The sequence below is a fragment of the Hypanus sabinus genome, chromosome 4, assembly GCF_030144855.1.
Source record: "Hypanus sabinus isolate sHypSab1 chromosome 4, sHypSab1.hap1, whole genome shotgun sequence".
NCBI classification, from domain to species: domain Eukaryota; kingdom Metazoa; phylum Chordata; class Chondrichthyes; order Myliobatiformes; family Dasyatidae; genus Hypanus; species Hypanus sabinus.
Window position 1 is genome coordinate 97,070,294 of NC_082709.1, and position 22,922 is coordinate 97,093,215.

At 40.2% G+C, this 22,922-nt stretch overlaps 1 protein-coding gene across 2 annotated transcripts in view; it reads right to left on the minus strand.

Annotated features, from left to right (window-relative positions):
• ace2 (angiotensin I converting enzyme 2) overlaps nucleotides 1–22,922 on the minus strand; it is a 209,307-nt gene that overhangs the window by 132,194 nt on the left and 54,191 nt on the right. For both annotated transcript variants that reach the window (XM_059967697.1, XM_059967698.1), the window contains exons 6-8: nucleotides 15,106–15,214; nucleotides 7,525–7,622; nucleotides 4,966–5,138 (exon numbers count right to left, since the gene is read on the minus strand). In XM_059967697.1, coding sequence (XP_059823680.1) covers nucleotides 4,966–5,138; nucleotides 7,525–7,622; nucleotides 15,106–15,214 — 380 coding nt within the window. The remainder of the gene's footprint in view (nucleotides 1–4,965; nucleotides 5,139–7,524; nucleotides 7,623–15,105; nucleotides 15,215–22,922) is intronic.

The window sequence follows — 22,922 nt, forward strand, 5'->3', positions numbered from 1 at the left end:
TTGAGTCTTTTGCCAATGATTGGGGACTTTTGACATAAAACTTCAAGCCCACATCACCCAAAATCTGAAGGCCTAGCAGAGAGTTCAGTCAAGGTAATGAAGGGCCTCATGAAGAAACATAGAAACATAAAAAACCTACAGCACAATACAGGCCCTTCAGCTCACAAAGTTGTGCCGAACATGTCCCTACCTTAGAAATTACTAGGCTTACCTATAGTCCTCTATTTTACTAAGCTCCATGTACCTATCTAAAAGCCTCTTAAAAAACCCTATTGTATCTGCCTCCACCACCGTTGCTGGCAGCCCATTCCATGCACTCACCACTCTCTGAGTAAAAACTTACACTTGACATCTCCACTATACTTACGCCCCAGCACCTCGAACCTGAGTCCTCTTGTGGCAACCATTTCAGCACTGAGAAAAAGCCTCTGACTATCCACATGATCAATGCCTCTCATCATCTTGTACACCTCTATCAGGTCACTGGTAGAGCAGAGATGTCTGACTGGGGGAGGCCTCCCACTCCTCCATTATATTTTTCTCCTCTCTTATTTCCCTGAGCAGCTCAGTTACTTCCTGTGAGTCATTTGATCACGCCATGTGACAGCATGCCCTTCACAACTTGATCCATCCTAAATCGATCTATCTCAGCCATTTTAATGGCCCCTTTTTGGCACAAGCAATGCAGCTGTTTCTTTAGCCTGAATGTAGGCTGAAACTTTCTCCCCTTTCTCCTGGAATGTGTGCTTGAACTTCATCATCAGCTCTGCTGGGCTGTCCATTGTGCCAAAAATGTTTTCTAACACTTGCATGTACAGTAGTTCAAAGATGCGACAAACAGGTTTCTGCCTTTAAGGACCTCACCACCTCAGCAGCCTGACCTTTCAAACTTTCTACCAGTCGCTGTTGTTTTCATGTTATCTGAGTGCTGCCACTCATCCAGTAACTGAGATGGCTGCTCTGCCCAAGACTTGTATTCTTCTTTGCCATTGGGTTGGGCTTGGCTCAGAGAACACTTTGAGCCTATAATAACTTTGGCTCTCTAATGCATACACTTTGACATTTATCAACCAGTAATGTAATAGCCAAAACTAGCTCAGAATTTAAATCAACCGCTGAAAGACCCATTTGACCTTTCACATCAGACTGTTCCTTTCCCTCACTTTAGAACAATGAGAACAACTTGTCCTTAAAGCCAATATTCTCTAAAAATATGGACTGCCCATGACCCCGCCTCTCCAGGTGCCTATATCTTATCGGCAATGCATCTTCAGTCACGATTCTGGTAGCCTGCACGTACTAAACATCTTTACCCACTGATTGGTTAAAACACCATTCAGTCAGTATAAATTTCCCCAATACTTTTACAGAACTCAACACTCTAAGTAGTAGTTCATCAGGAATTCCAATATCCACCCAGCTCAGAACATAAACATTGCTTATGGATATGCTCTTCAAATCACACCAAACCTTAATCCCCGCAGCATTTATCATAAAGAATTACAATTCACCTCAGTTTCCACAAACACTGGCTTAAACACACAAATAAATCATTTAATCAATTCTTAAGCAGCATTCCATATAACCATATAACTATATAACAATTATAACATGGAAACAGACCATCTCGGCCCTTCTAGTCCGTGCTGAATGCTTACTCTTGCCTAGTTCCACTGACCCACACTCAGCCCATAACTCTCCATTCCTTTCCTGTCCATATACCTATCCAATTTTGCTTTAAATTACAATACCAAACCTGCCTCTACCACTCCTACTGGAAGCTCATTCCACACAGCTACCACTCTCTGAGTAAAGAAATTCCCCCTCATGTTACCCTTAAACTTTTGCCCTCTAACTCTCAACTCATGTCCTCTTGTTTGAATCTCCCCTACTCTCAACGGAAAAAGACTATTCATGTCAACTCTATCTATCCCCCTCATAATTTTAAATATCTCTATCGTTCCCCCCTCAACCTTCTACGCTCCAAAGAATAAACACCTAACTTGTTTAACCTTTCCCTGTAACTTAGGTGCTGAAACCCAGGTAACATTCTAGTAAATCTTCTCTGTACTCTCTCTATTTTGTTGACATTTTTCCTATAACTTGGTGATCAGAACTGTACACAATATTCCAAATTCGGCCTTACCACTGTCTTGTACAATTTTAACATTACATCCCAACTCCTATGCTCTGATTTATAAAGGCCAGCATACCAAAAGCTTTCTTCACCACCCTATCCACATGAGATTCCACCTTCAGGGAACTATGCACCATTATTCCTAGATCACTCTGTTCTACTGCATTCTTCAATGCCCTACCATTTACCATGTATGTCCTATTTTGATTATTCCTATCAAAATGTAGCACCTCACATTTATCAGCATTAAATTCCATCTGCCATCGTTCAGCCCACTCTTCTAACTGGCCTAAATCTCTCTGCAAACTTTGAAAACCTACTTCATTATCCACAACACCACTTACCTTAGTATCATCTGCATACTTACTAATCCAATTTACCACCCCATCATCCAGATCATTCATGTATATGACGAACAACATTGGACCCAGTACAGATCCCTGAGGCACACCACTAGTCACCGGCCTCCAACCTGACAAACATTTATCCACAACTACTCTCTGGCATCTCCCATCCAGCCACTGTTGAATCCATTTTACTACTTCAATATTAATACCTAACGATTGAACCTTCCTAACTAAACTTCCATACAGAACCTTGTCAAAGGCCTTACTGAAGTCCATATAGACAACATCCACTGCTTTACCTTCGTCAACTTTCCTCGTGACCTCTTCAAAAAATTCAATAAGATTTGTCAAACATGACCTTCCATGCACAAATCCATGTTGACTGTTCCTAATCAGACCCTGTCTATCCAGATAATTATATATACCATCTCTAAGAATACTTTCCATTAATTTACCCATCACTGACGTCAAACTGACAGGCCTATAAATGATACGTTTACTCTTAGAACCCTTTTTAAACAATGGAGCCACATGAGCAATACGCCAATCCTCCGGCACCATCCCTGTTTCTAATGACATTTGAAATATTTCTGTCAGAGCCCTTGCTATTTCTACACTAACCTCCCTCAGGGTCCTAGGGAATCCTGTCAGGACCCAGAGATTTATCCACTTATATATTCCTTAAAAGTGCCAGTACTTCCTCCTCTTTAATTGTCATAGTTTCCATAACTTCTCTACTTGTTTCCCTTACCTTACACAATTCAATATCCTTCACCTTAGTGAATACCGAAGAAATGTGATATCCGCATCCCAGATGAGCCCCCATAAGTGTAACCCTATCACAGGGTTCGTATACAAACTTGGCACATTAACTAAGTCTGCTAACACCCACATGAGTTAGTGATTAGAAGACCACTTTTCATAAATAACATACATCTACAGTCAGTATGATTGGGGGTTTAACCAAACAGGAAAGATGTGATGTTCTGATTAAGGAACATTGATAGTAGCAAATGCTGTGTAAATACTGCTCACACACAATTATCAGTCACCAACAAATGATGGATCATACACCAGCACAAAATTATAAAGGAAGTATATTTACCAGTTTTTCAAATTTATCAAACAGTTAAAGGTAAAAGAAAAGGAAGATAAAAGGGACCATTACAGTTAAACCAGACTAAATGTGCACATAAAAGTTGGAACTCATTTCTGTAGTAGTCGGGTGTATCACTTTATTTACTGCACTGAATTCTCATCACCAAACACAGGTAAAATTTCCCTTCTTGGAATGCTTTGTCTTGCAAAGCGTTCTTTGCATTAGGGATCCCCCTTTGGATGAGACCCTCCGTGCATCTTCCCCGGAGCTCTTCTCTACACACCTCCACCAAAAACTCCCCAAACCGGACTCCTGCCTTCTGAAATCTCTTTCCACCCAGCACTTTAGAATTTTCTCTCACATCTCACTGGGCAGGACGTCACAACACATACCCAGACAGTTCTGATTGGCTGACACAACTAACTTGGGCAACATGGCTCCTTATCTTTAGCTGAACCCAAAACACTCTGACTATCAGGACATACTGCTTTTCAGAAAACTTCTAAAATAAAAACACCTCACAGCATAGCAGTAGAAATCTTACCCAGGACATTATAGTTCTACCTTAAATACACACTTAGTTTTTCTATATTAAGAACAAATATAATGCTGATCACTCCTGAATTTAATCACTCCTCCATTGTGGACAGCCCAAGAATTTGATGAATCGCTCAGAATTCCTTCCTAAAACCTTTTGATGCCTTCAATCTTTTCTCCTTTAAGACACTCCTTAAACTCTCCTTCTTTGATCCAGCTTTGGTTGATTGCGTGACTCAGAGGAAAATTTTGTTTAACACTTGAGGCCCTCAGACTATTTCTGACTTTGTAATGTGGCCGACAGGCTGGAGAATGCTCAGGGTGATTTCAGGGACATTCCATGGATATTCAATGGCAAGGAAAGAAGTTCATGATGTGAACAAATTCAATCAATTTGACTTTCTCGTCAACTACACTTGCTCCAAATACAACACTAATCAAAAGTGGAAATTTGCATTATATATATATGAAAATTAAGATTTTATTTTCTCTAAATGTATTGCTGTCTGATATAATGTAAATTAATCATTAGATGTCTAAGAAATGTCAAGTACAAAGGTGAGAGAGGGGATGTTAGAAATGATTGGGACAAGTTCTTATGGAGAATGGTAGGTTCCTGAAGTGGGCTCTGATGATAGAAACAGGTATCATGGAGGTGTTTAGAAGACACATGAACATGCAGGGAATGGAGGGATATTGATCATGTACAGTCAAAAGAGATTTAGTTAACTTGGGTGCAGACATTGTAGAGTGGAGGTCTGTTTCCTGTTCTATACTATTCTTTGCTCTATGTTGTAGATATATTCATGGAGGATCCACTGTTTCATGTTCTGAGCAACCTGTACCTGAAGTCCTCTCCATTGCCCATATCCCAAGCTGTTGGATGACAGATAACTTTACGTCCATCAGTAGGTTTCTCGATCATGGAGTATTTCCAGAAGTTGCTATTCATTGGTCTGAGGCCCAAAGACTGGAAGAATTCATCAGCCTCTTGAAACATCCTTTTTGGATCCCAAGCCTGCAAGTGAAAGGAATCAGGCATTGTCAGATGGCTGGTCTGATTTCCTAATCATTGGCTATGTTGTTTTTGGGGTGATTATTGTTGAAATCTGAACAGTGATATAACATGGTTCTTGAAAACTTTAGTAAACTATTACAGGACAGGTGTGCTGTATTTTATAGTCTAAATGAATTTATTCCTCAGAATCTAATGTGCTCAAATTTTGGTTAATAACTTCTTCTCTGGCATTTTAAAGATGATTTGTAAGTCCAAATGCACTGCATAAACTGATTTGCCTATCTATTCTCTCTCCCTTCTTTCATTGTGTAGTTATATTTTGCTAACCTGTGGGAAATATTCAAGAATCTATGGAATTTAGGAAGATGAACCAGAGCATCAGCTATTTCCATCTCCAACTCCTTGATAACTCTCACATGCAGGTCAGCCGATCTCTTGGATTTGTCTGCTTTAAGTGCCATTACTTTCTCAAAATCCAGCTGTCCATTAATGCATATGCATTTGAATTCCTCATTTACTCTACACTGAGCAGTCTGTATCTTCACTGATGATCGACGTTTAATTTTTCTGCTATTTCTCTGACTCAGTCTGTAGGGGACATTCATTAATTTCACCTAATCTTTTTGTTTTACATATTCCACAGTAGAATCATAAAGCACTACAGCACAGGAACAGCCCTTTGACCCATATAACCATACAACAATTACAGTACGCAAACAGGCCATCTCGGTCCTTCTAGTCCGTGCCAAACGCTTACTCTCACAGTATGTAGTGCATGTCCAACTGTTATTCTGCCTACTCCCTTCAACCTGTACCTGGACCATGGCCCTCCATACTTACATAAACTTTTGAGAAATGTTGAAATCAAATCCACATCCATCATGTCCTCTGGCTGCTTGTTCCAACCTCACACCACCTTCTGAGGAAAGAAATTCCCCTCATAGTCCCTTAAATATTTCACCTTTCACCCTTAACCTATGATAATTTCACCCAATCTCAGGGAAAAAGCCTGTTTCCATTTACCCTAGCTATACTCCTCATAATTTTGTGTACCTCTATCAAATCTCCCCTCATTTTCTTACACTCCAGAGAACAAAGTCCTCACCTATTCAACCTTTTCCTATACTCAGTCCTCAAGTCCTGGCAATATCCTTGTAAATTTTTTGTGTACTTTTTAAATCTTATTGGTATCTTTTTTGTAGGTAGGTGACCAGAACTGCACATAATACTCCAAATTCAACCTCACTAATGTTATACAACTTCAACATAACATCCCATTTCCTGTACTCAGTACTTTGAATTATGAAGGCCAATGTGCCAGAAGCTTTCTTTACAACCCTATTTATCTATGATGCCACAGGTTTTGTTAATTTTGTTCCAACCTATGTGTATTGATACAATATTTCAAATGAGTCTGACTGGGTCCTTGCATTCTGTGCCATGTTGTCTAATTTTTTATTGTGCTCTAGTGAAAGTGATGTAGCTGGTAAAGTCTGTGTGTAGTTTGCATGTTCTCCCTATGCCAGTGTCCATATTGGCCTCATTGGTCACTCAAAACTCACAATGGCAGAGTGGAAGTTAGTCAATTTCAGTCCTGAGGGGCTGGCTAAGAATAAGATATTTAATCATCAGGTGGATAGCTGCTTCTAATCAGGGTGATAATGTTGTAGGTATTCTTGATGAAGAGAAGATGAGGATATTGTTGGTCCAGGGGATTTTGATGAGGTTTATATACATCTTGATGATGATTCTCTAGATAATCTGATGGGTTTATCCTCATTTGATACCACTTCTGTCAGTGACTATACAACTTTTTGTACATCAACTTTTCAACAAGGTAGATATTCTGCTAATTAGCAACTATCTTGGTGCCAAGGGAAGGCATATTGGGAATTCTTGATTATATGAATATTCTTACTGGTACTTGTTAAAGGAATTATAAGTTAAGTAAACCTGGAAATGATAGCCAGGGCTAGGAAGAGAAGTGAAAAAAATTCTGTCCCCTGGAGAATTCTGTCCCAGGTCAGAAGAAAGGTGAATTTAAGAGAATGCAATTACATCCAACCGATAGAAAAGGTCCAACAAGATGGTTAATGGGAGTGTCGAGGTGACAGTCCTAGTGCATTTGATTGGGCATAAATAAACCCATTAACAATGTTAGTTTCAGAAGAACCTGTTGAACAAAACTATTAATGACTCTAATACATTTCTACGAATTATTTCATAGCAATGGATTAAATGAATCCAATAATATTCCAAACACAGAAAGGATTTAACTAATAACTTGACCCATTCATATCAGCAGTATATCAAAGATATGCTATTTCTGAATGGTTTAGCTTAATCCAATGATACTTGGGCTTAGCAAAGACGGTAAATAACTTACCTGATTTACCATTGCAGATGTCACATCTATATCTTTCTGTTCTGGAAACGGAATTGACCAGTTATATAGATTTCCCCAAAATCTTCCCCACATGTCACCTGAAGATAAAATAGAATTTGGGTTAGATTGCCATTAAGATGGCATGAAGCAAATGGCCAACTACAAAACCCAGAAACAGCCACAGGACAAGACTGAGAAAGTTCCCTATTAACTGATGCCAGGCCTTCACTCAACCTGACTGAGATTTCATTTCTGAGATTTCAGATCTATGGTTCAGAAGGTCACATATTTAAAAAAGAAACAGAGCCTGCCTTTTGTGTCCTCTTTGATGACCTCAAGACATCTCATTGTCAGCTACAGATACTTAATATAGGAAACTGAGGAGATGATAGACAGGAGCTACAGGGAAGTAGTCACCACTAAGTTACAGAGGCAGGTACCTGGGAGACTGTTGGGAGAAGGAAAGAAAATGAACTTTCAGTACAGAGTACTCTTGTGGCTGTTCCCCTCAATAATAAGTATTCCACTTAACGATACTGTTGAGGTGATTGACCTACCGGGGAATCCGCAGCAAATGGGTCCCTGGCACTGAGTCTTGTACTGTGGCTCATAAGGGAGAGGAGGAATAGGAGATTCCATAGTTTCAGGAATAAACTTGAGATTCTGTGGGTGCAATAGAGACACCTGGGTAGCATGTTACCTCCCTGGTGCCCAGGTCAGTGATGTTTCAGATTGGTTTTACGGCATCCTAAAGGGAGAGGGTGAGCAACCAGAAATCTTAGTACATATTGGCACCAATGTCATGTGTAGGAAAAGGGAGGAGGTCCTGAAGAGAAAATATAGGGGGCTAGATAGAAAACTGTAAATGTAGTAATCTCTGGATTGCTGCCTGTGCCATGTGCCAGTGAGGATGATTTGGCAGATGAATGCATCTCTAAGGAATTGTTACAATGGGCAGGGTTCAGATTTCTGGATCATTCTTCTGGGGAAGATATGATCTGTACAAAAGGGGAACCAATATCCTTGTGGATAGTTTTGCTGGAACTGTTGGGGAGGGTTTAAAGTAATTTGGCAGGGATATGGGAACTGGAATGATAGGGCTGAGGATAGGGCAGATGGTATACAAACAGAGGAAGCGTGTACTGAGATTTTCAGGAAGGACAGGCAGATGATCGGTCAAAATTGTAGTCAGTGAGATGAGTTTCAATGTAATGGGGATACAAATTGAACAGGGTGATGACTACAGGACTGGAGGTGTTACATTTGAATGCATGTAGTATGCAGTAGATGATCAGAGTTAGAGATGGGCAGCTATGACATTGAGGGTGTCTGTGAGTTATGGCTGAAAGAAGATCATAGTTGGAAGCTTAATGTCCAAGGATTCATATTGTATTGAAATGACAAGCAGTAGGCAGAGGGGGAGGGGTGGCTCTGTTGGTAAAAGATGAAATCAAATTCTTAGAAACAGATGGAAGAGAAAAGATGTAGAATCTTTGTGGGTAGAGTTAAGAAACTGCAAGTATAAAAAGATCCTGATGGGATTTAATGTAGCCAGGGTGTGGGCTATAAATTAAAACAGGAAATAGGAAAGGCATGTCAAAAGGGCAATGTTACGATAATAATGGGGGACTTCAATATGCAGGTAGATTGGGAAAATAAGGTTGGTGCTTGATCCCAAGAGAGGGAACTTCTAGTGTGCATACAAGATGGCTTTTTAGTGCTCATGGTTGAACCCACTAGGGGATCAGGTATTCTGGATTGGGTGTTGTGCAATGAACTGCATTTAATTAGGGAGCTTAAGATAAATGAATCCCTAGGAGGCATGATCATAAAATGATAGAATAAGATGATGAGAGATATTGATCATGTAGATAGCCAGAGGTTTTTTCCCAGGTCTGAAATTGCTAACACAAGGGGGCAGTGTTTTAAGGTGTTTGGAAGTAGGTACAGGGGGGATGTCAGAGGTAAGTTTTTCACATAGAGAGTGGTGGGTGCATGGAATGCATTGCCAGCGATGGTGGTAGAGATGGATGTAATAGGGTCTTAGATAGGTACATGAAGCTTATAGCAATAGAGGGCTATGCCATAGGGAAATTCTAGGCAGTTTCTAGAGTAGTTGGCACAACATTGTGGGTTGAAGGACCTGTAATGTGCTGTAGATTTCTCTGTTCTATGTTCTACTTCACCTTGCAAATTGAAAGGGAGAAGATAAAGTCAGAGGTATTACAATGGAGTAAAGGGAATTACAGGGGCATGAGAGACAAGCTGGCCAAAGTTGACTGGAAGGGGACACTAGCAGGGATGATGGCAGAGCAGCAATGCTCTGGGGACAATTCGGAAGGTGCAGGATAGATACATCCCAAAGATGAAGAAGTAATCTAAAAGGCAAGATGATGCAACTGTAGGTGACAAGGCCACCATAAAAGCAAAAGAGAGGGCATATAATACAGCAAAAATTACTGCAAAGTTAAGGGTTTGGGAAGCTTTTAAAAAACAACAAAACACAACAAAAAGCCACAAGGAGAGAAAAGGTAAAAGATGAAGCTAACGTAAGAAGATAGCTAATAATATCAAAGAGGATATGAAGCATTTTTTTCAGATATATAAGGAGTGAAAGGATTACACCCCAAGATTCTGAAAGAGGTGGCTGACCAGATTGTGGAGAGATGACCTTTCAAAAATCAATAGATTCTGGCATGTTCCGGAGCACTGGAAAATTGTAAAGGTCACTGTACTCTTTAAGAAGGGAGGCAGAAGAAAGAAATTTACGGGCCAGTTAGCCTGACTTCACTGGTTGGGAAGATGTTGGAGTCCATCAGTAAGGATGAGGTTTTGTGGTACTTGGAGGCACAGAATAAATTAGGCCAAAGTCAGCATGGTTTCTTCAAGGGGAAATCTTACCTGTCAAATCTGTTGGATTGCTTTGAGAAAAAAAACTGGCAAGATAGAAAAAGGAGTTGATTATTTGGATTTTCAGAAGGCCTTTGATAAGGTGCCTCACATAAGGCTGCTTAACAAGATAAGAGCCCATGGTATTACAGGAAAGATTCTAGTATGGATTGAAGATTGGGTGGCTGGCAGGAGGCAAAGACTGTGAATAAAGAGGGGACTTTTGTGGTTGTCTGCTGATGACTAATGGTTTTTTGCAAGGGGTGTTATTATGACTGCTTCTTTGCATGTAATATGTCAATTGTTTGGATGATGGAATTCTTGGCTTTGTGGCCAAGTTTTCAGATAGTACAAAGATAGATGGAGGTGCAGGTAGTGTTGAGGAAGCAGGGAGTCTGCATCAGGACCTGGACAGATTAGAAGAAGTGGCAGATGGAATATAGTGTAGGGAACTGTATGGTCATGGACATTAGTGTAAGGTATAAAGGCATAGACTATTTTCTAATTGAGAAAATTTAAAAAATCAGATGTGCAAAGGGACTTGGGAGTCCTTGTGTAGAATTCCCTAAAGGTTAACTTGTAGGTTCAGTTGTGGTAGGAAGGAAAATGCAATGTTTGCATTCATTTTGAGTGGATGGGAATATAAGACCAAGGATGTGATGCCGAGGCTCTATAAGGCATTGGTCAGATCACACTTTAAGTATTATGAACAGTTTTAAGCCCCTTATCTAAGTGTAACACCATGGTAAAGATTTTACTGCTACTGTTGCTAATTTCATTTAATGGTTTTCTATAGAAGCTGTGTGTTCTGCTGATAGTGTTTGGGTGACAGTTAAAGTTGGGGGATGCTTAGGAATGTTGTACCATTCAATCAGGGTGAGAGAACTGGGAGAAGGTTCTAGAGAATGCTAGGGGAGAGGTTTTGTAATTGACACTGAGGTGTGTTAATGTCTTTTTTGGTGGGAGATGGAGAGAGAAGTTCGAGAGAACTGGCATTAAGATTCTATCAGATGGGAATGTGTGATCTGATGGAGCCCAAGAGTGGATTGGTGAATATGAATTGGCACCGTGAGTACATCAGACACAATGACTTTGGGAGATTTCAGCTCCAACCTGTGCACATTTGACTGTTTAATTATGATGGGCCCTTTTGTTTTTTTAATTTCTTTTCTTTAATAACTGTTTGATTAAGTTAATGTTCATAAATATATTTTCTTAGTAATTGTATAAAGTGTATGATCTGTTATTTCTTGCTGACGGGCAATTGCATGGGGACAGTAAATTACACAACATTTTCACAAATTGGGGTTTGGGTGGGCGATACATTTCAATCTCACGGGTTTGACAGGACCCAAGTCATATATACCATAGATGTATGGAGTCTGAGAAAGGTGGTTTTTCACCGCTGAGTCCTGTGGCTGTGAGCCACAACTCTAGACATGCCCAGTAAAAAAGATTTCATAAGAAAAGCTGTGACGTTGGAGAGGTTCATGAGAATAATTCCAGGAATGAAAGGGTATGAGGAGCATTTAAGTCGTTGAGTATATTTAAATTGGAGGTTGATCAAGTAGGGTTTTGGGGCACAGTAACATAGCAGTGCAAAAACTTTACAATGCCAGTGATCACTGATTAGGGTTTGATTCCTGCCATTGTCTATAAGGAGACTGCATAGATGTGCTCTGGTTTTCTCCCACAGCCAAAGAAGTATGGCTAGAGTTAGTCATTTATGGACATGCTTTGTTGGTGCCCAAATGACATGAAGATAGTTGGAGGAGTAGGTAGTGTTGAGGAAGCAAGGAAGCTGAAGAAATACTTAGACAGATTAGAATAATGAGCGAAGAACTGCAGATGGAGTACAGTGTCGGGACATGGCATGTCATTTGGTGTATTTAAGGAGGATATTGATCAACACTTGATTAGTCAGGATGTGAAAGGTTATGTCCAGAAAGCAGGAAAATGGGGTTTAGAGGGAAATGGATTAAGCATGATAAAATGGAACAGACCCAATGGAATGAATGGCCTAATTCTGCTCCTATGTCTTATGGTCAAATCATTGCTTTTTAAATGAATGTGAGGTATTGCATGTTACAAAGGTAAGTGTGAGGTGCTGGAACTCTTATACTAATTACAATCAAAAATTTCAAAGAGCAACTGTTTTTGAAAATAACTTTTTTTCTTTGCAGCACCATTAATTTGCAAATTGTGTTGACATTTCACAGGAGCATTTTACTACAGAATTTGATATTGGACTGCTTTTTGTGTTGTACGTCAATGGATGATAGAATTGATGACTATGTGGCCAAGCTTATGGATGATACAAAGATAGGTGGAGTGGCCGGTAGTGTGGAGGAAGGATTTAAACAGATAAGGAGAGTAGATAAAGAAGTAGCAGTTTGATTACAGTGTAGGTAAGTATATGGTCATGCACTTTGATAGAAGGAATAAAGATGTAGACTATTTTCTAAATGGAGCAAATCCAAAAGTCAGAGGTGCAAAGGGACTTGGGATTCCCTAAAGATCAGTAGTAAGGAAGGCAAATGTAATGTTTGCATTCATTTTGAGAGGACTAGAATATAAATCAAGGATGCAATGGTGAGGCTTTTAACGCATTGGTTAGACCACACTTGGAGTATTGTGAGCAGTTTTTGGCCCCTTTTCTAAGAAAGGATGTGGTGGCATTCGAGAGGATGCAGAGGAGGTTCACAAATATGCTCCAGGGAATGAAAGAGTTTGCATGTGAGAAGTGTTTGATGGCTTTGGGCCTGTATTTGCTGGAGTTTAGAAGAATGAGGGGGGAATCTCACTGAAACCTAACGAATATTGAAAGGCCTAGGTAGAGTGGACAGGGAGAGCCTGTTTCATATAGTGGAGGACTCTAGGTCCAGAGGGCACAGCCTCACAATAGAAGGACGTCCCTTTAGAACAAAAATGTGGAGAAGTCTCTTTAATCAGATGGTGGCGAATCTGTGGAATTCATTGCCACAGGCAGTTATAAGTTCCAAGTAATTTAATGTAATTTGATAGGTTTGATAGTTTTTTGATTAGTAAGGGCATCAAAGGTTAGTAGAGGATAGGAGAATGGGGTTGAGTGGGATATAAAACAGACATGATGTGATGGCAGAGCAGCCTCGATGGCTCGAATGGTCTAGTTCTGCTTCTATATCTTGTGCTCTTTTGGTCCTGATAGTTTATAGGTGCAAATTGTTAACAGTGGAGCAATTAAATTTAGGAATGATTGAGAAACTAGAGCTGGGAAAGTGAGGTATCTTGGAGGGGAAAGGTCATGGAGGTTAGACCTCTAAATTCTTGAGATTGCTCAACCTCCCTTAGTTAAAGGATAACTAATGCAACAGGGGCGAACATGGGCAATAATGGCAAAGATAAAGATGGCAGATCAGCTCAATTCCCCATCAATTATAGCAGAAAGGTTGTAGACACGTGATGAAATTCACTGGGCAAAAATGTTTCATAACTGCTGAAAGGTATTACATTGATGAGAAATAGACAAGGCCCATGCATGAATCCTCAGAGAACATCAGAAGTAAAAGAGGAAACGTGAGAGGAGTAATTCTTGTAGGTAGTTCTCTGCTTCACATGTAAATGTGAGACCTGATAAAGGTGATTAAAATGTGAAGAGGTGTTGGAGGAGGATGACATTGTTAAAGGGTCAAAAATCACAAAATTAGGAGAGACTTTGATCAGAAACTTTCAGCACTGTGGAGGACACCTAAGAAGAGAGATTCCAACTTAGACTTTTGAGTAAGGTGTCCGTGAATTTGTAAACATAGGATATTCAAGGGCCACAAGGAATTTCAGCAAAAGGGGAAGCAGCAGTGTTAGTTGGTCGAAAGTACAAAGCCTAGTGAAGCCCAAAAGCTCTTGCCAGTGTGCAAGAGCAATGAGATGATGGTGAAAACCCCAAGGAAGTTATCTACATGAACGTGGAATAGTGAGTTTTCACACAATATCATAGGTTGATGTATTTCAACTATCAGTAGCCATTGTACTTCGGGAAATATGACGGCACAATGATATTCAATATCTAGGGAAAGGTCAGCATGAAAAGATATTGATAAACTGTGTGTCACCTAGAATAATGTATGGGCATTATCCCAATAGTTGCAGGTTTACTCGGGTCTTCCTCTTCTATCAGTGTCTACTTAAAAAATCATAGTTTTATAATTCCAGTGCTATATATATTTATTTCCTATGATCTTTTGTTACCAAACATGTGACTTTGGAATCTGCTTTGTACAGTGTTCAGTTAATATTTGAGATAAAAAGAATGTGGTAACCATGTGGTTTCATTTTAATGGATATTGAATACTTCATTTCTGCTTGCGCCATGGATACAGCGGGCAAAGGTTGTCTGTTTAAACATCATAAAATTGCCAGTAGGTGGCCTCTTACAGAAAACAAATTCAATGAAAGTAGTCGTAAGTCATTATTTGGAAATTGAAATGGTTCTGCAGAGCTTCCTGGTGCCAGGTTTCAGGTTAACAGTGGCTCACTTATAATCTGATGCCTGGATTTAATTCCAAGCATTAAATAAGAACATTTCACTAACAAGTGGTGCTGTACTACGCCAGGTGCAATGATCTCAACAGCATTTGAACCTACATCTGAATATTAGTGTTTTGTCAAGCTGTTCTCATGTAATTGCATGCTCTTTAGACAACAAGGTGATCTTACCTAATAAGTGAGCGGGGAGGCATCCTTTTGGACTGATACGTTGTGAACCGAAGACATCGCTGAGCTTTGCTCTTACATACGCATGCAGTTCCTTGTACAGTGGCATTATCTAATGGCGTTGGAGGAATAGTTTGTAGTCATTAGTATGTTAATGAACAATCACATGAATCACTTATTAAATATATAACACTCAGCATTACAGTAATATTTTTGTTCTAAGACATGATTAATTTAGAAAGCAGATTTCGTGGCTCCTGTAATGGTGAAAATAAGTACAATATTGCTATTGATACGGATGCCTACAAAAATTGTGCTTTTCACAGAAAGTTCAGATTATATTTGAGATCATTAGTACATTACAGCTGATCATGCTCTTCAGGCATTGCAACATAGCATTCAGCCCAGTGCAATCCAACAGAAATCATTGCCTAGTTATTGATTAAGAAATCTTATGGCATGCTCAAAATTCAGGAAGTTATGTAATATATGTTATAGTACAAGTTATGGAAGTTATACTTCCAGTAGAAGTGGTAGAGGCAGGTTTGTTTTTGTCATTTAAAAAAAATTGGATAGGTATATGAACAGGAAAGAAATGGAGGGTTATGGGCTGTGTGCTGGTCGGTGGGACTAGGTGAGAGTAAGTGTTCAGCACGGACTGGAAGGGCCAAGATGGCCTGTTTCCGTGCTGTAATTGTTATATGGTTATATGGTAATAACACTGTGGTCTAGTTACTGAAACCACATTCACAATATTGTTAATGAGGGAATTCCATGATTTACACATCAGAATGACGTATGCCTTTGAATGAAACATACAGAGACCTATTGTCAAGTGTTATTGAAGAAACCCTGTTGAATGGTGTGTGTTTTTAATAGATGGTGAACAGTGTAACCACAACCCCTGGTGTTGGAGTAAGAGTGGTGACGAGATGTTGTTCAGGATGCTGTGAGGCTGGACATGTGTATTATAAAACTTTAGTACCATGTGACAAGCTACTAAAGCATTGTTCAGTGTGGAAGTTGCAGAGCCTGCCTGTCTCTGTGGAAAGCCATGTCTTCTTTCAATAGATTTCCCTTGTTTAAATGACTACCTATTTTCCTCTATTTTAGAAGGAAATACACTGAATGAAACATAGATTGAACCTCTGAAGTGGAATAGCAAACCCTTGGTGTGAACCCACCCCACTGAAATAAGACTTGAGTGTATACTGAGCGATGAGGTTCAGAAAGAGAGTGTCCACTGGAATACATAAGGATGCTTGAGCTGCAAGTAACTTGCTACTGGACAGTGAGTTTACAAGGTGCACTGAGTTGGCCACAGTAGATAAAAGAGCTAAGTGAGTATGTTACTGTGTATCATTGATCACAAAACGAAAGTGGTGCATCTTATCACAAAACCCTCAAGAATGCATTCCACACATTATCAGCAGATGTTAACCTATCCAGAGGTTAAAGAATTGGCCTTCACATGTCCATTACAAGGAATCAGGAGTAGGGAGAGTCATCAATAACTGAAGCATGCTATGAATGCTCACAGATAATGGCAGTTTTACAAGTTACATGTTTGTGGAATCCAGGAGTAAGCTCTATGTAACTGGGAGAAGATGTACTCAGCTCCACTTGCAACAAAAATCAGAGTATTTTCTGCCTTTACATTATCTTTCCATTGATTTTTGTAGAAGGACACTCAGTTCCTTCCAGATACCAATATCTTTCAACTGTCACTATTCAACTCTCACTGTCTTCTGTATTTACCATCAAAATTAATGACCTCACAGTCTTCTACACTATGTTCCATCTACCATATTGTTACCCCTTCAAAATGGATGAAGAATTGGTGCAGAGGGCAGGGCTTTAGAGTTGTGAATTATTGGGACCTCTTCTAGGGGAGGTATGCACAAGCGACTGGTTAAACCTGAACTCAAGGGCAACCAATATCCTTGCAGGCAGATTCACGAGAGCTTTTGGGGAGGGTTTAAACTAATTTGGTGGGGAGTAGGAACTGGAGTGAAAGGGGTCGTTGGTGTACAAGACTGTGAGGCAGAAAAGGCAATTAATAAGGCAAAATTGCAGTCAGTAGGATGGGTTGAAGTGTGCCTGTTTTAATGAAAGAAGTATCAGGAACAAGGGTGATGAACTTAGAACACATGTCTGTTGTAATTGTCACTCCCTGTTAAGAAAGGAGGGAGGCAAAAGATAGGAAATGAAAGGCCAGTGAGCCTGATTTTGGTGGTTTGGTAAGATGTTGGAATCCATTATATTTGACCACAAAAACTTTGCTTTCTGAATACTTGTGTGTGTATCTTATGCATTTTGGACTGCTGATCATGAACATCACCACAACATTTCCCTATCGTGCACCATTGTTTTGAAATCACCTATATTTGTTATTTCAATTCGTAATTTATGTCAATTAAAATGTTGCCCTCAAAATAAGCTGAGACGTTTTCTATCTTGTCCAGACGTGCGTGGACATGCTTAAGCAGGGTAGATGCTTCATGGCAGGACAATCTTTAGAAAGGCTGTAAAATCAGCGTGCACACACTGTTGTATACATTGAGCTTAGACATATATCAATTTGCGATTACGTTGATGCACCTGCTCTACGCGCACAGAATATCATGTGTACTCATTATAATAAAGTAATTGTATTTTCAGGAGTATTTGTGGATAGCAAAGTGTCTCACCAATGTTGCAACAGCCACGATATTTTCTGTTATATTTGTGGTGAGTATACGCTTAAATCTCAAAGACGGAACCTGACTCCTCTTATTAAGAAAACCTTTGAGCTCTACTTTGGGTGTAAAATTGGTGACTAAGACAAAGCCTGTGCTCCACACATTTGTTGCACAACATGTACATTGATTTTAGACCTTGGTTTAGAAGTACTTGGAAGTTGATGCCTTTTGCTATCCCAATGACATAGCACGAGCAGAAGGATCAAGTGATAGATGGCTACTTCTGTCTAACTGGTGTGTCTGGTTTCTCTGCTGAAGACAAGAAATCATTGAATACCCGAATCTCTGAGATCTGTGCCACATGACAATAATCTTACTGTATCCAAGCCTCTAGATGCATGGAGTCTAGAGGAGGCAGATGAAGATGCCATGATGCATGAGCCAGAAATGGAAAACGACACTGATACTGATACAGATTTTGACCCTTTATGTTGAGCGAGCTTCAATCTGAGTTAAATGACCTGGTCAGAGACTTGGGTTTGTCAAAGGCAAAAGCAGAATTCCTGGGTTCAATACTACAAGGATGGAATCTTCTGTCACCAGGCACAAAAAAATTCTGTGAAGGATTTCAAAATCTTAGACAGATGTTTCCCAGAATAACTGATACCAGATTAAAGAAGACATTTTTGTTGGTCCACAAATCAAATAGGTCATCAATGACAAGAACTTCTAGAGGGACCAAAGAAAATCGCATGGAAGGAATTCAAGGATGTTGTTGAAAATTGTCTTGGCAACTAGACTGGCCATGTGCAGCTGGTTGACAAAATGCTTCAAGCATACAAAACCATGAAGTGCAACGTGTCACTAAAGATTCATTTTCTGCATTCCCATTTACACTTCTTCCCTGAAAACCTTGGAACTGTCAGTGACGAGCATGGTGAAAGGTTTCACCAGGACATTGCAGTCATGGAGAAATGGTATCAGGGCAACTTGAATCCATCAATACTAGCTGATTATTATAACACACACAAAATTCTGGAAACAGTATCTATAGAAGAGTAAACAGTCAAAGTTTTGGGAAGAGTCTCAGCTCAAAATGTTGACTGTTTACTATTTTCCATAGATGCTACCTGGCCTACTGAGTTCTTCCAGCATTTTGTGTGTATTACTTTGATTTCCAGCATCTGCAGATTTTTGCTTATTTGTGACTGGCTGATTACTGTTCGGCACTTAAGCTGAATACAAATGAAAATGACCAACAAAACATTTTTAATTTAGTTGAACTATTGTAAAGCATCAACACCATTTTGCAATTAAACCCATTGTGTTGCCTTTATGGCAGTTATTTAGTTTATAATATTTTCGCTTAGTAATTCATTTGTTAGTATTTTCTAGTTAGAATTAGAAGTGTTTAAAGTATATTCATTGCCTGTAAAATATATCGGCATGCGATGATGTCACATCCAGTTTCGCCGCGTCTTGTGGAAAATACCGGTTTGAGATCAACACGAGGGCGGGGGCCCACGACGAGGCAGACCCGAGCAGAAGTTGTTTTGCAAACATTAGAAATTACAGTGAGAGCAACACTGTAAGTTAATAGATAATCAATATGTTGAACTAAGATGTTAACGCCGATCCTGTTAAAAGTAACGACGGTCGATAATGTTTATGTTTTCGTCAGTTAAAGAGTTGCGGATAGTTTGCATTGAAGTGTATTTAAAGTAGTCAATGGCGTAGGTAAATTCTGCCTGTATACTGCACTTTAATGTAATGTAGTTATAGTTACTTTTAGAAGTATTTACAATGGAAATGTGATATCAAGAAGGGAACAAATACTGTATCAATCTTGTATTGTTTTATCAACAGTTTTCACCATATGTTAATGTGAAGAGTGAACAGTAAATGGTTAATCTTACTGCGACCTTGTTTCATTGACTGTGGTTTATCTCGGCGTTTAATTTGGCGTTTCATCACACCCGAGCGAGAACGCTACACCCATTATATACAATAAAAGTTAATTTCTTGTTTCTCTAAATTTCTGTATCATGCAGGTTGTCTGAAATTATATTGTGTGTTCAGCTTCAAGTGGTCTCTCATAACCATAAATGATATTTGATGAAGCAACACTTTTGAAAATAATTTCTGTCCAATGTTATTCAGGATGGAGTTTGGGGGTAATTGGAGGCACATTATTGGAGGTAAATTAGCTCAAAGTCAGCACGGTTACCTTAAGGGGAAATCTTGTCCGACAAATCTGTTGGAATTCTTTGAGGAAGTAACAGGTAGGATAGATAAAGGAGAGTCAGTGGATGTTGTTCACTTGGATTTTCAGAAAGACTTTGAATCTTCCAGACCACATCCCTAGTGGAACCATTTCCCTTTCTGGCCATTACATAAAAATTATAATGAATATTGATTTACAGCACACAATACATTTCTTTATTTAATGGTAGTAAACCCTACTGATTTCCTTGGCTACATAAGTCTAGGGAAGACACTCTCTGGTCCCGCTAAACCCGTGAGATTGAGCCAGCTCTCCCACCCCAAACACTAGTTTGTGTGGGGGCTGTGAAATTTGCAAATTTAGAGAGCACACTGCATATAATCCAAGGAATTATATTTATGAATCTTAACTAAAGGGTTAGTAAAGAAAGAAAACAGCTTCAATGACAAGTAACCATCGTATGGATAGTCATCCATACTAAGACCCAAGATCTCTAGAGCACTGCGTGGTGTCAATGGCAAATATGTCAAATACTGGTTGTAAAATGAACAGTACAGCAGAGTAACCTGAGAGCCAGTGTCGAGTATGGGTCTAGTATAAATACCCTCAATTTGTAGCGATACTCTGGAACTTGGCCCCACTAAACTTTCAGGAAGAGGGTTTTTATTTTGCTTTAGAATGTTCTTTGTTGTATTGCTGAGAATGTGTTCTCCCCGAGACGCCAGGCCATTCCCTCACTGGGTCTCTCTGTTTAGGTACCCGGGGGCTCACTCTCTGAGGGTTTTCCCAACCTTCATAACCTTTCTCACCTGACATGTTATAACACATAATACTGGCCACTTCCCTTCTCATGGGATCTGGTTGCAGCCCTCTGTGTAGTCCATCCCTTCAAGGGGTCTGACTCCCTGTTGGCTTTATAGGGCAGGGTGGCTGCACCCGCCAATAACAACAGGACCTCAGTCCTGAACTCTGCCATGAGCTCCTTTACCACTCCATGAGTGGGTTATCAGTGGTCACTTCAGCCAAGGGGGCTATTACCAAGGACTGCACCCTGTGAACAGAGGCCTCTTGCATTCTCCTCCTCTCTTACTTCTCTGATCAGCTTGATAAACAAGGGAGGGGGGCTCATCTTATGAGACATTCAGAGACCGGAAGCAGTTATGCCATGTGACCGGGTGCCTTTCGCTCCACTCTTAACCAATTCACCTCAGCCATTTGAATGCACCACCACCCCCCCCCCCCCGCACTCTGCAAGCAACTCAGCTGCCACTCTAGCCAGAAAACATAGGCAAAAAGTTTCTTCCCCTTCTCTTGAAACATGTTTTGAAACTCTGTCAGAAGCTCCATTGGGCTTCCTGTCGCGCCAAAAACATTTTCTAGTGCTTGTATGTAGCCCACAAAAGTAGCAAAGGGGCTCTGTGTCTTTAAGGATCTCACTACGCCAGCAGACAGCCCCCTCAAACTCTCTACCAATCACTGTCATCAGAGCATTGCCACTCATCCAACATCTGAGAGGTCTGCTCTGCCCAAGTCTCATAAAGGGGTGGGCATTATTTCCAAGAACATGTCGAGCCTACAATAACTGGGACTTTGAACCTGGGCATTTTGTCATTTATTCGCCAGGGTGGTAAGGCCCGCTTCCAACTCAGAATGCTCACCCCTTGCTGGAGGACTCATTAGACCTTCCACAACAGACCACTCCTTACCCTTGGTCAGAAGAAATGAGAGCAACCTGTCTTTAAAGTCTCCGCCCCCAGCTATGGAGGACTCTGCTTCCAATTCAGTATGCTCACCTACACTCCCCTCCTCCCAGAAAGTATGGACAGCTCACAGCCTCCTCTCTCCCGGGGCCCCATTGGTACCAGGCATATTCACTGCCATTACGTCAGTGTTAGCCTGAACTAAAACAAAGTCTTTGCCCGCCATTTTGTCAAACCTCTGCTCCATGATTATAACTGTTCCTGATGCTTTAACAGTACTCAGAGTCCTAATCAATAATTCATCGGAATGTCTACCTCACTCAATACACAGACATTCATTACCAGTAACACCATGGAATCACACCACCATTCAGTCCCTGCAGCATCCATAACCATGTATTGTTATCACTTTACTGGATAATAGTTTAACACACAATGCACTGGATCAATGCTCAAGGCAATCACACAGTATCCAAAGAAACTGATCCCAGATGAGCCCCCACAAATGAAACCCTGCTGGTTTCCTTGGCTGCATAGGTCTAGGGAATACGCACTCTAGTCCCACCAAACCCATAAGATTGAGGTGGATCTCTCACCCCAAATGCCAGTTTGTGTGGATGCTGAGTAATTTGCTACCCTGTTACAGCTCAGCGCCAAGAAACTACATACAGCACATTGTGTACAATTAAGGGAATTATATTTATGAATCTTAACTTAACCAAAGGGTTAATAAAGAAAGAAAAAACCAAAAACCAAAAACTTGTAATTAAACAGTCAAATGTACACAAGTTGGAGCTCAACCCTTCTGAAAGTAATATTCACAGATCCTCAGTCCCTTGCGGCACTTTGCTCCATCAAATCACGATCCCCCATCAGGTCGAATCCTATGGCCAGATCTCTCCAGTGTCTTCCCTCTTCATCTCCCACCAGCATACATTCCAAACCATAACCATAACCCACGCACTGCTTCTGCAGAAAGACTATCATGTTGTCAGTGAAATTTTTCCCAGAGTATTACAATGGTAAAAAGAAGTTTTAATCAAAATTGGGTGAGATTCTTAATTGGAGAAAGGTCAATTTTGATGGTATCAGAAAGGATCTTGCAAGGCTGGATTTGGACAGGCTATTTTCTGGCAAAGGTGTACTTGGTAAATGGAAGGCCTCCAAAAGTGAAATGCTGAGCGTACAAAGCTTGTATGTGCTTATCAGAATAGA